The 13,758-nt window shown below is 39.9% G+C and overlaps 1 protein-coding gene across 7 annotated transcripts in view; it reads left to right on the top strand.

Moving 5' to 3' along the window:
- The window catches only part of RPS6KA5 (ribosomal protein S6 kinase A5), a 194,090-nt gene that overhangs the window by 29,902 nt on the left and 150,430 nt on the right, over positions 1-13,758 (top strand). Inside the window, exon 1 of one of the 7 annotated variants that reach the window (XM_047864082.1) lies at positions 7,284-7,398. The exons of 5 other annotated variants lie outside the window; for them this stretch is intronic. In XM_047864082.1, the coding sequence (XP_047720038.1) occupies positions 7,353-7,398 (46 nt within the window). In that variant the 5' untranslated portion in view covers positions 7,284-7,352. Of the gene's footprint in view, positions 1-7,283; positions 7,399-7,695; positions 7,743-13,758 lie in introns of those variants that run through there. One more of the 7 variants, XM_047864084.1, reaches the window with a different exon arrangement.

The following is a 13,758-nucleotide window of genomic DNA, read 5'->3' as shown; positions in this document are numbered from 1 at the left end:
CTATGCAAAAGAAACACAGAATACAATACTCCTAACTGAATAAATATCCATAGAAAAGCACTAGATGATATTTAAAAAACCTTAAATCATATATTCAAAAACAAAACAAGAAATGGGCAAAAAAGCAAAAACCAAAAAACCTAGGGGAACTGCAATGAGAGTCGATCAAACTTAGGGAGGAAAAAAAAAGAAAAAAGAAGGAAGGAAAAGACAGAATCATTTTGGAAATGAAGACTAAATAACAAAAACACCAAAGAAGAATAGATCCACATGAAAATTAATAGGAGGTATTGAAGAAAGCGGGGAAACAAAGGCTAAAGATTAGATAAAGAAAGAAAAAAGGTCAGAGATAAAGTAGTTGAAATAGAGGACAAAGAAGATGTAGCACGTTGAACTAGAGTCCTAAGAGAAGAAAAATGAACTATCTAGGAAATATAGTTCCAAAAATCAAAGAATACTTGAGCCTACACATTGCAATGGCCACTGGGTTACTGGGAAAAACTGATGATATAATGATCAGCTCCCATAGTGAACAGCTCTGAGACATATCTTAGTAATACCATTAGACTTTAAAGATTAAAAAAATTCTCAAGAGCTTCAGGCCAAAGGATCAAATAAATGACACAATTGTAGGATAATTAGCTGGCATCAGGCTTCTCAAAAGCAGCACACATGGCATGGCAACTCTGGAGCAACTTTTAAAAGAGAAAACTACTTAAGGAAAGGAAGTGCAAACAAGGATTATATACAACCAACTGCCTTCATGATTGAGGCTATAGAGAAAGTTTTGAGTATGCAAGAACTCAGAGAATACCTACACAAGTGGTCCTCCTGAGGAATCTGTTGGATTGAGTTTCATCCAAATAGATTGGGGAAAAGGACTGATGATGAGCCCATAATATTTATTTATAGAGCTGAGACTGAAACAAGATGGGGCCACAGATAGAAGAAAAGCATGTGAACCTTAAAGTTTTATTTTGTATACAACTATTTGTAATTTGTATCACCTAAGAACGCTTAGAGCATAAGTATGTGAACATATTTGTTCCCAATTTTAGATTCAATTTCAATTTTTCTTGACATTACAGAAAAAATCTAGTTTTTTACAATGAAACACACAGAAGCAGAACTAAGAAACCGTGCAAACCATGTACACATTCTCAGATACAAGTATTTATTTCCAAGCTAAAAAGGTGGTGGGAAAGGGGTGTAGGACCTGCCTCCTCAAATTGCTCAGCCTCTTTTTCTGCTTCAGCGTCCACACCAAGTATCCTCTAGTTGCTGACATTCTGACATTTCTTGAGCATTCAGGTTGTTTGCTGGGAAGTGGCTTGGTAATGGCATATGGCAGACCATCTAGATACATGGACATCATTGGTGTACTTCAATTCCATTGGTTCAACATTATAATATTTGGATTTCATCATTCAGCATTAGATCATTACTCTTGTACTCATCATGTTCTTTTATTTCTGGGTGAGTTGGCCATATGCGTTTTGGTTCATTTGGGATGACTTAAACCAGTAAATAAATTTAAGGTCAAATAATTTCATATAGAATAATTTTCTACATTAGCAAATTGTAAGCAAATAGTTTACACCCACTGAATGAGGCATCTCTTATAGTATTTTGGAACACATACCACATGTGTATACAGTGTATGTCCATGTACAGCATAAGTCCATATAGAACATAAGTATATAAATATATGTACAAAAGACTTAAATATATATATAATGGCATAAATATACATTCCCCAGCTCTGTTTGTGAAAAGGCCTAGAAGGCAAGATCTCCCAGTAGCAGTGAGCACACCTGGCACCCAGATTTTGGCTTCTAATGCCATTTACCATTAAAAGGAATCAAGGCTACTTGTAAGAGAAAGCAAAGAAATGCTAAGAAGAAAGGAAGAAAATAAATGAAGGGGTCATGTCAGGACACAGAAGCCAGCTTGCAGATACTTCTACCAACCAAATCTGGGTCCATTTGTGCAGGAAAATAATTGACAGGAGTGAATTTTAAGGCACTGAAAAAGTGGTAATCCATGAATTGTCTGATGATAGATAGATAGGAAGAAGGGAGGACTCTTCTTGCAATACAGTGCTAACTGGTAGACATAGAGGGGCGTGGAAGAGGTGGAAAATTATTATTATAAAAAAGTATTATTTTGTAACCATTATAGCAAAGATTGGTTTAGGCAAGAATCAACGGATGCTAAATCTAGGTGTGGGAGTTTGATGAGGAATGGGATATTTTGACGGCCCTGTAGTGTCTCTCCACAGATTTCTTATTGCAAGAGGGAAATTAGTACCTTTATAATGGAGAAACTGGACAGCACCTTGACTTGGTGATCAAAACTAACGTTGCCAAGGCACCTGGCTGGCTCAGCAAGTATAGCATGCGACTCTTGATCTCAGGGTCTTGAGTTCGAGCCCTATGTTGGGCATGTAGCCTACTTAAAATTAGAAATGAATAAAATGGGGGTGCCTGGGTGGGTCAGTTGGTTAAGCGACTTCGGCTTAGGTCATATGGATTTGAGCCCCACGTCGGGTTCTGTGCTGACAGCTCAGAACCCGGAGCCTGCTTCAAATTCTGTGTCTCCCTGTCTCTCTGCCCCTCCCATGCTCACACTTTGTCTCTCAAAAATAAATAAAAAACATAAAAAAAAAAGAAAGAAAGAAAAAATAAAACTAATGCCACCAATGAGACTGACATTGTCTGCTTCTGGTTGTGATACCCTGAGAAGCACGCATCACTTAAGTAGTATTCCAGCTGGGCATGTACAACCTGAATCATGAGCAGACTTCAGTCAAACAAAATTCTGTTTAAATTTAAAAAAATAATAATTATATTCTTCAAAAAACATCAGTTATACAAGACCAAGGTTGAGGAAATCTTTTGGCTTAAACAAGACTAAAGAGACATGACAAAATAAGTGCAATATGTGATTGTATACTAGATTCTAGACTCAAGGAAGAAGTGCTGTTAAAGAATGTATCAGTCAAGGGTCTCCAGAAAAACAGGACCAAAAGTGTGTGTGTATGTGTGTGTGTGTCTAAAGAGATCTATTTTAAGTAATTGGCTCGTGATTATGGAGGCTAGCAAATCCAAAATGTACAAGGGTGGGCTAGCAGCTGGAGGCTGGGGAGAACTGATGTTCCAAGTCTAGTCTGAGGGAGTCTGCTGGAGAATTCTGTCTTCCCCAGGAGAGGCTGGTCTCTTTGTTCTATTCAGGCTTTCAACTGATTAGATGAGGCCCACTTACATTGTGGAGGGCAGTCTGCTGTACTCAAAGTACGTAGATTTAAATGTTAATCAAAAACACTGTCACAGAAACCCAGAATAACGTTTGACTGTTTGACCAAATATCTATGTATATCTCCTTAAATCATACTTAATCTCCAAGTAAAGACAATAACAAGGTCAAGGTTCCCATTAACATGATACCACTATCCTGTGTACAACAGAAAACATGCTGTTTTCTCAGAAGAGGATTCACGGTCCTTGAGTGATGTTTATTCTTCTCCTTGGTATCCATCCTGTAAGTTAAATACTACAATATAAAGTCAATACATCATATATGTTACATGATAAAGGAACAAGAGAGGGAAGAAAACAAAGATATTTATTTTACACACACACATACACACACACAGAAACGTGTGTTGCAGTCTTCATTTCTGTAACTGGTCACATGGTGCTTTCACATTTCTTCAGGAATGTCCCAGAAAGGAGCTGTGGTGTTGTAACTGTCCATTTCCAGGTGGTGATGGCATGTTGTGCAGAGCCATCTATAACCAGGCCTGGGTCTTGTCTCTTCTGTCTATTGATCTTAGGGAACTCCCCATGAGGCCATAACTACAGGCTGGGAGAATGAAGGTAGTGTGGCAAGAGCGGGGACCATGGGCATTTGGGCCACTTGTTCACATAACTTGTCTGCTTTCAGGACCTGCTCAGCCCCAAGCTCACGTTACCACTTCCATTTGATGATGGAGGCTTCTGTAAACACCTGACTTTATGGAGAGCATTTTGCTTTATGGAGAGCAGTCCACCGATGGAATATTAGTCTTATCCAAAAACACCCTCATGGAAACACCCAGAATAATGTTTGACCACATGTCTGGGCACTGTGTAGTTCAGCCAAGGTGACACATGAAATTAACCATCACAAGGAACATCAGACAGTTGACAGATCGGAATGGGAACCACAGGTTAAAGTATTTTATCAGTGTTAAATTTTCTGAATTTGATAACTACGCTGACGTTACTTAAAAGCATTTTTAGGAAATGCATACCGAAATGTTGAGGGGCAAAGACGCATGACATGTGCAAACCACTGTGAATAGATCAGAAAAAGTAAGTTATGTGAGAGTGTGTACATACACGTTGAGTGTACGAATAAGAGAGAAGTGTGGCAGAATGTTAAACACTCGTGATTCTGAATATGAGAGTTGTCCCTTATTTTTGCAACTTTAGACTTTGAAATCATTTTAAAATAAAATAAAAAATTCATGTGACCAGGGAGCACTATAATAGTGTTTAAGAGGCATGAAAGTTCTGTAACATTTTCACTGGCAACACCATTGTGCTGATACCCTTGTCATAAAATCAGAAGCGTTCATTGCTTGACTTGGTTTCAGCGGAATGGGTTACATGCTTCATGTGTGAAATAAAAAAAGGAGGGGACAGCACAGGAGCACGGTCCTACAGAGCTCTAGTGCCGGCCCGTAAGTCCTTCTAGAATATTCTCTGACCTTTTCTTCTGAATTGAAGACTTGGTAGGCGCCTGGGAGGCTCAGTCAGTTAAGTGTCCGACTCTTGATTTCAGTTCAGGTCATGATCTCACAGTTTGTGAGTTCCAGTCCCGTGTTGGTGTCTGTGCTGATGGTATGGAGCCTGGAGCGCGCACGCTCTCTCTTTCAAAATAAATAAATAAACTTTAACAAATAACAAATAAAAACGAGTAAGTAAAATGCAGACTTGGTGTCAGAGGCTGGTTGTGGTAGAGAAGACCGTTAAAACTGAGAGAGAGGAAGGATGGGATAAGACGGGATGAATTTAGTCTGTCCGGTCCCCAGTGTTCATAAGCATGAAGTTAGTTCATTCACTAGGAGTCAAAATTGATATTTTTTGTAAGTAGAACTGTTGTTGAGAAGCCGGTTGGCGGTAGCCCCTCTGGAAGTTTATAGCCATAGGCACATATTACTGCGAACTGATCTGATGCAAGGCTGCTACATTTAAGTGCTAGTAGAAACCAAACTGGCACTATTAGCAGCATGTCCTCTGGAAAATAGAAAAAGGAAAGGGTGTTGGTAAAGTACTTTCTCATAATAGAATCAAACGTAGAGGTGACACTAGAATTGCAGTGGAAAAATGAGGTATGGCTTAGGAGGAACAAAGTGCTGCTGTATTTTCTTACATCAAATTGAAATCTGACTCTTGGGAATATTACTTTGGACTATTTGAAAACTATATCTTACGTGGAAGGTACAATTTCAAGTATGTCAACAAATACCAAAATAATTTTGGTAGCACATTGGAATCTGGAGTATTTACCTTCTGTAACGGTTTAAGGTTTTTATCATTTGTAAGTTGGCTAATTTTTTGCCTACCAAAATACTGCCGCATGATTTCCATCGCAAATGAACATATACCTTAAGAATAAGGAAAGCTGTGCCGAGTGTCAGTAACGTGGTTCTGTTGTCTATCCAGATTCAAGTTCAGAGCATAGTTGTCTCTAAATTGTCTGTCAGATAGCTAATGACTGATAAATTAACACTAAGTGATAAACTAACACTGAGGGAGCTTACTTTTGAAAGGAAGTCTTCTAAAAACGTCTACACAATCCTTTTGATGTGCTATATTCCCTAAATTATCTTTGTCTTCACATCTTTGTATGTATTCAGTCATGCGACATGGCCAGGAAATGAAGTATTCAAGTTGACTGTTGTAAAGCTGTATGTTTTATAATAATTGTGAATTTTCAAATCATCTTACTACAGTAAAATTCTTTACTGTGTATTGTTCATCTTCATTTGGAAATCCCACAGACATTTTACGTAGTTTTAACTCACAAAGTTTATGTTTACCAAATCTATAGACACCCCCCCACATCTGTATCTTACGATAACCAAGTACATATCAAGAAAATTCTAGTTGAATCTGAAAATCTCTTCTATGTAACATTTGTGTTTAGAAAATATTTTCATGGGAAAAACCCCCCAAAACAAAAAAAATATATTTATAGCTCTCATATTTTTGTATCGAAGTATAACTTACATACAGTAGAATTCACTCTCACTGGCATACAGTTCTGAGTTTTAACAAATGAATACAGTTCATGTACAACATTTTGAAGATTTATCTTGTCTTTTTTTTTTTTTTTTTTTTTTTTTAAATTTTTTTTTAACGTTTTATTTATTTTTGAGACAGAGAGAGACAAAGCATGAACGGGGGAGGGTCAGAGAGAGGGACACACAGAATCTGAAATAGGCTCCAGGCTCTGAGCCGTCAGCCCAGAGCCCGACGCGGGGCTCGAACTCACGGACCGCGAGATCGTGACCTGGGCCGAAGTCGGCCGCTTAACCGACTGAGCCACCCAGGTGCCCCGATTTATCTTGTCTTTTATTCCAAGTACTTTGTGATTTTGTGGTCATTGATGGATTACCATTTTGAATTGAAGGGATTGTACTACAGCTTTTCAGAATTTTGTAATTTTAGTAATTTCCGATGTTTTGGCTTTGTGCTTAGGAGTATTAATAAATAATATACTAAGGAATTTACTTTTCTTCTCTTTTCCTAACTTCAGCGCCTTAGTGTAGCCTGTGTCGTTTCTGGCCTCAACCATTGTAGCAACCTGTGCGTCGGCTTCGCTGTCTTCCACGTGAATTCCTTTCTAACTCATTTTCCACGCTGCTGCTGCTGCTGGTCTTTCTAAGGTACAGAACTGATTATCTCAATTCTCTGCTTAAAAGCTTTCATTGGCTCCTGTTGCCTGTAGAACAAAATACGTACCTTTTCAAATCAGAGTCTTTCACGAGCTGGTTCCTGCCTCAAGTCTGGCCGTGCCTTCCTGCCCTTTCCTTCTTTTGCGTTTGCCTGTCCGCGCTAATTGCTGATTCCCAGACATGCCGTGTTCTCTGTCATCATGGTAGTTTCGTGTTTTCTTCGGACATGCAGGCCTTTTTTTTTTTTCCCCCCATCGGTGCCTCACTTCCCCAAACCTTCAGATGTGGTCAGATGTCCTCTGGGTGTTCTGCGTGCCTCTTGCCTCTGCAGTGGTGTTTGTGCCTGTGGCTTCTTCACTTGCCCGAGCGCCTCCTCTGGCTCCTGAGCTGCTTGGCATCAGGGAGGATGTCCACTCCGGTGTTGCCACTGGTGTGCACAATCCTGGATACAAGTAAGCGTTCAGAGTATTGTTCACTTAGTATCGTTTGCTCTAGGTAGGGAGGAGGGAAATGTGTTATCACAGCAATGGGCACCGGAATTCTTTGTATGGAGGGAGCGGCCTTGCAGGCGGGTATTGCCTTGACCTCAAGCTCACTCAGGGATGGGAGTATGGGTGTTAGCTAGGGCTGAGAGGTCAGAAGTAGAGGAAGCTGCCTGACAGGAAACACGGGGACAGATTTGTTGGGTTTGCTCCTCAGAGAGAAAGAGAGAGAGAAAAGGAGGAAAGTCGGAAAAGCCTTGTGAAGCCAGGGAATAGGTGAGGTAAAGACCCCTTCCTTCAAAGACTGGAAGACGGTGAGAAATTAAGACTGTTCCTCCTTCTGGTTCCCTTTTCATTGCTGCCCTGTGTGCCAGGAATCTCTGCCTTTCTCCAGAAATCTCCACCAAAGCCTTTCTTACCAAGGGGTGCTTTCTGTTCGGGTTTTGTTACTTTCATAGAACTCGGGAGGAGCCCCTGTCACACAGGGATCGAGCAGTGCGGAGCAGAGGTACCTGAGGATCTCAGAGGGCACTGAGGATATGTCAGCTCTCCTGGGAATTGAGAGAAGCCTTGGGGGGGAGGGAAAGGCTTTGGACCAGCACAAGTCTTGGGTCTGCTGGTGTGAGTCCTTTGGTCTAGATTATTGAGCTGGCAAGCCCCAGCCAGTAACTAGGATACATACACGAGAAAAAAGTGGAAATGAATGTACAAGATGAGAGTAGCTAGTATTAGGATGGTGGGGTTATAATCGCCGCCACCTCTGAAACTGTTTCTGTTACAGTTCATGGTAAAAGAAAAGTTCTAAAAAGAGAGAAATGTCTACAATATTGTGCTGTGATCTTACTCTCCCCAGTACTTGGAAATTAGAGGTCAGTGTTGACTTCTTTAACATTGAAGGTGCTAGAAAGGGGAAGGTGAAAGTAATTATTGAGGAATAGGGAATTTGAGCCAGGACTGAAACTCCTTTCTTTGCCAAAAACAGGAACTTTTTTTTTATTGACTTGTTAGGCTTTGTCCCCCCACCCTTTTGTTTTAAATTGATGAGATAATGTCTCAGAGAGGAAAATAAACCTGTTAAGTGCCTGAAAGTTGGGCAAGCTCTTGTGTAAGACGAGTAGCGTTTCAGCTTTCTAAGTTGTGTTCTGTAGATCACAGATTCATAATAAATCATGGCCTAATTGTTTTGGTTTCAGCGGGGACAGGCTGTTGCCCTACTTCCTGTTGCACTTGCGGCTAATCTCACAATGCTGCTTTCTGTAATTGTTCTCCTTTTCTTCCGAGATGAAAAAAGTCACAAAACCATTGACAGGGTCACAGTACGCTACTATGTTGTCTTATAGTTATTGCTGTTATTGAAGTGTTCTTGATAGTGACAAGATTGATGCTGGATTGTTCTGTCATTTGTGTCTTCTCCTCGTGCTCGGGTTTCATGCATGTAGCTGTAATTACAATCTCAAAAGATCGACGTATCAGCTCAAATGACACTTGACCAATTTAGAGCGGGAAACACAAACAACTACCTGAAACACTTGTGTTTGCTTGATGAGTGCATGTTTTCCTTTTGGGTAAGGCTATCAATGTAAAATAGGGCTGCTTGCAAAGCATGGAATTAGAAAAAAAGGGAGTTGGTTGTGTACTCCACCAGAGAAAGGCTTAGGAGAACAATATGGCCGTCTCCGGGATAGGGGTGTTGCTTCCTAGGGGACCTGGTATTTGAAGCTAATGATCAGGGTGTCCCCTGGAAAGTGCTAGAAACACATTACCTCATTTGGCATTCTGTTTTTTAGTGTTCATTTTTTCCCATCTACCTTTTGTTGTCCACTCTTTAAATATCTTAGTTCTTCCTGTAGTTTCGACAGTTCAGATTCTAGGTTTATAGTGGTTTTTGTCGCATAAGGTGACTTTTTAGAGATCTCATTTCATCCCCCTGTGCATGTTGGCCAAGCTGATTTCTGAGGCATTTTGCTGTTGACTCAATGCATTGCTTCTCTGGTACTCCCGCCTGGAGTAGAAAGACCACGGATAATCTTTTTTTCCATCCTTAACACAGCCTTATTCTTCTCTCTGTCTTTTAATCCTTCTCCTTTCTGTCCTGGATCCCATCATTTATCCCTTCCCGAAGGATCTACTCTCTCTGCCCACAGGCCTTCTCTTTCATCTGACTGCTGAGTTGGAAAAATATTTCATATAATTCTTTTCCCATTCTCACTCTGTTCCTTCCTTTCGTATCCTTAAATCGAATGAAGTGTTTCCATGGTTTTTAAGGTTGTTGTCTTGTTTGCCCCTCCCCAGCCATATACCCTGACCTCCCAGCCTAGACTTGGGGATGAAACTATGACTCAGGAACAGCCAACTGGAAGAGATGCTCAGGACAAGGTGTTGGTAATAGGGGAGCAGCAGGGAACTGTGCAACTCGCGTGCCCCGTCAGGGAGCACCACCATCCCAGCACCTCTGTGTTCACCAGCCCTAAGCTCTCAGAACCAGTGTTCAGGGTTTTTTTTCTGGAGATTTCATGATGTAGGCATGACTGGTTAAATCACTGGCCATTGGTGATTAACTTAATCCCTAGCGCCTCTCTCTTCCCTGGAGGGGACAGAGGGGAGGGTGGGGCTGAAAGTCCTAGGTCTTTCTAGCAACCAGTCCCCAACCTGAAGTTCTCTGGGTCCCTTAGCCCCCAGTCATTTTAGCATACAAAAGACACTCTTACCATTCTGGACATTTCCTAAGCTTCTAGAAGCTGTGTGCTGGGAGCCTCGACAAAGACCAAATCTACATTTCCCGTTGTACTGCCTTTTGACTTCATCGTTAATGAGGGTTGGGTTTTTTTGTTTTTGTTTTTTTGTTTTTTCCTGGCATTCTTTCTTTGGATTCTGTACACTGTTCATTTTCCCACCTTTTCTCTGGCTCTTTTTCTTCCTGCGTCCTAACTCCTGATTGTCAGCAAGACTTGCCCTTCTTTTTGTGTGGTCTCCTGAGGACTTTTTTCTTAAAGTGTTTGCTCCTCTCCTAATAACTTGTTTTCCCTCTGCCCTTCTAACTTCTTTGGGACCTCTGGAACAAAAGACAGATTAATATGAGAAGAACACACAAATTTATGTAAAAAGTCTTATGTGACATGGGAGCCTTCATAAGGAAAGGAAGACCCAGGAGACATAAACCTGTGCATTATCTTGTTAGGTTTGATGGAGTGGAAAGTTGTAGAAAAGGAGTAAGAGAGGACCAAGGTATGAGGTAAGTGTGGTAACTGGAGAGAAACCTAGCAAGGCCTGTTTGTTCACACTCCTCCCTGTGTCCCTTGTCTACAGAGATAGGGATGCTCATGGGACTCCTGGGTGGCTTAGTCAGTTAAGCATCGGACTCTTGATCTCGGCTCAAGTCATGATCTCATGGTTCATGAGTTCATGCCCGGCATCAGACTTCTGCACTGGTGGCGCTGAGCCTGCTTGGGATTCTGTCTCTCCTTCTCTCTCTGCCCCTCCTCTGCTTGTGTGCTCTCTCTCTCTCGCTCTCTCTCTCTCTCTCTCAATAAATAAATAAATTAATTAACTAAAAATATTTTTTTTATAAAAAATAAAAATGAAAAAAAGAGATAGGGATGCTCCTTCCTCTGGTACAGGGAGGGTGCGTTTCACAGGAGGTCTTGCTTCAGGGGAAGGTCAGAAACTCCTTCCTGTACCTGCTGTTGATTCTGAGATTACTTCAGTTTAAAATATCCACCATGCCAAGGTGCTGTGTTTGGTGGGTGGATGGCATGTTCTGAACCCCATCAGTGTGCTGTCTCTGCCAAACTTCAGTTCCTTGTCTAGAACTGTCTACATGGCAGCCTTTTCGGAATGCCTAGCTGTCCCTCCAAAATCAGTGTTGAAACCCCAAAACTTCCCCGTTCAACTTCCCCTTTCCACAATATTCACCAGTAACACTACCATTCACCAGACTTTCATTTCTTGTACTTTAGATATGGGGCCGAAGGGCAGAGGGAGGAACAGAGTTTTCATTTATTTATTTTTGAAAGGGGGGACCCTGTCCTGTTTGCTTTTGTGGTCTCAGTACCCAAATCAGGGGTTCAGAAAATGTTTCTTGAACTGAATATTGCAGTGATTCTTAGGTTCGCTCGTTCCTCTTTGCTCTAGTTTCTACTCAGACCAGAGTCTTGTTAGCACACATCTGGTTTATTGCATTAACCTCACCACCTTTTAGCTTTAGTCTTCCCCTTGCTGCTTTCCACATGGCACACTACTGCCAAAGCAGTTTTCTAAAACCTTACTTTCATCTTGTCAAGAGCCATTATTGTTTATGGATTCAATTGAAACCAGTCTGGCATTCAAAGTTTTGAATCCCCTAGTTTCCTGTTCCTACTTGATGTAATATTTTTCTGTTTTTCCCACATAAGCCCATTGTGGCTAATTAGAACAATCCTCTTCTTATTCTGTGTTAGGAAAAGACTTATTCCTACTTATGCTTTTGCTCCTGATATTCTTCTAGCCCAGAATTCCCTAGCTGATCTCTTATTTTCAAATCATATACTTCTTACAGACCTAACAGCTGGCTCATGTGTCAGTAGGTACTCAGTGAATGTTTGTTAAATGAGTAAATGAGAACTTGTATTCTCAGTGAGCATTTGTAAGTAGCTTTACATGACAATGATATCCCCCCCCCAATATCCATAGAATCCATAATCCTTTCTAATAAATTACATTTCTTGTAGTTCATTGCAAGTTTATTAAGTGATTAATCCATTGAATAAAATGGTATCTGAGTACCTCACTCATTTACTAACAACTTACTTGAAATGGCTTCAAAAGCATTCTTCTTTTTCTTTACTTTTACTTTAATTGTAAAAGTGCTTTAAATTAAGCCTTTTCTTAGCTTTAACACAAGTGAATTCTTGGATCTAATCAAATGATTTCGGCACATGCTCTGAGCAATTACATTTGTGCAGCTTAGCAGAAACTATGGCAACAGAATGAAAAATGTGTTTTTCCTGATTGTTTTCCTCCATGAGATTGGGAACTTCCAACTTAAACATCTCAAGTTAAAAGAAATGGTCATAGATAAGATGCGTTACAAATTACTTTTGGTGGAATTGCCTAGAAAGTTGGGTTAAGAAGCCATTTATCAATCATAAGTTTATGGCTCAAATCCTGGAAGGAGGTGCCAAGGATTACAAATAGTAATCTTTGCTGGGAATATGGGAGATTTTCAAGGTTTACTTTAGACCTATTTATATTGTCTATTTTTTTTTAAGCCACAAACCAGGATTATTTTATAATAATAGAACAAACAACAAAGTTATTTAAATTTGGGAGAAAAGACAGTTATCTGGTTTGTCTAAATTTATTATTTAAGAAAATACCTCAGTCATATTTTCCTACACAGGCACACAACCATATTATTATACAAGGAACCAAAGGAATCCAGTTGTAGTGTAAAACACCAAGTACTTTATGTTCATTGTGTAAGACAAGATTTTTCCTTTAAGAGCTATTAATAAGTCAAGACTGTTTTCTAAAGAGAATCAGTTAAACAACTGAAATTCGTTTAAGTTTTGGCAAATCTTTTGTAAAGTTCCGTTGACTTCTTGTAAAGGAACTCATGAAATTCACCCTTAAAAGTGATTTCCTTATCAGGAAATATGCATTATAGGATAATAACACTAATGAAGAAGTGAAAGATTTTCAATGGGGGTAGTTTCCAATATCTTAATAAGAAAAAAATTGGTGAAAATTGCTTTATGAAAGCATTATCTTTTCTAAATGAATAAACTGAGTAATTCATTAATGTAAAAAAAAATCCTTTTGATGAGAAGAGACTGTCTGAGCTGATTAACAATAGAGATAGGCCTAACATAGATCTTGAAAGGTTTAAAAATATTTTCTTTGTTTTAGTCTGCGCTTACTAATATTTAACAACTCATGAGATAGGCATTGAAATAGCTGCTAGACACAAATAACTGACATGGTTGTACTATTATGTACTAATTAATAGCTTATGTAGCAACTAAATAGTTTGTTGATATTCTTTGTTATTTTATATATTTGTGAAGAGGTTTCATAAGGCATTCTTTCTGTGGGAAGGAGTTAATCCTTTTAGTTAGGATTTGGGAGCTGAGGGTAAGGTGTTGGTGCCATTAAGTTATTAGAGCCAGAAATCCAGAAATGCCCAACCTCTGTCCAGCCAATCTACTCTTATCCTTTGGGAGTCATGAGGGGACTGTCTGCAAGGAACAGTAGTAGCCAGTGGGACTCAGAGGTGCCACATTAATAAAGGCTTGTAAACTTCCAGCACATCAGTGTAGAAGTCTCCTTAACAGTGGCCTTGGTGCAAGCAGT

Source organism: Prionailurus viverrinus, chromosome B3 (assembly GCF_022837055.1).
Source record: "Prionailurus viverrinus isolate Anna chromosome B3, UM_Priviv_1.0, whole genome shotgun sequence".
Taxonomy (NCBI): domain Eukaryota; kingdom Metazoa; phylum Chordata; class Mammalia; order Carnivora; family Felidae; genus Prionailurus; species Prionailurus viverrinus.
Note: the sequence above shows the minus strand (reverse complement) of the source record. Positions and strands in the feature narration are given on the sequence as shown.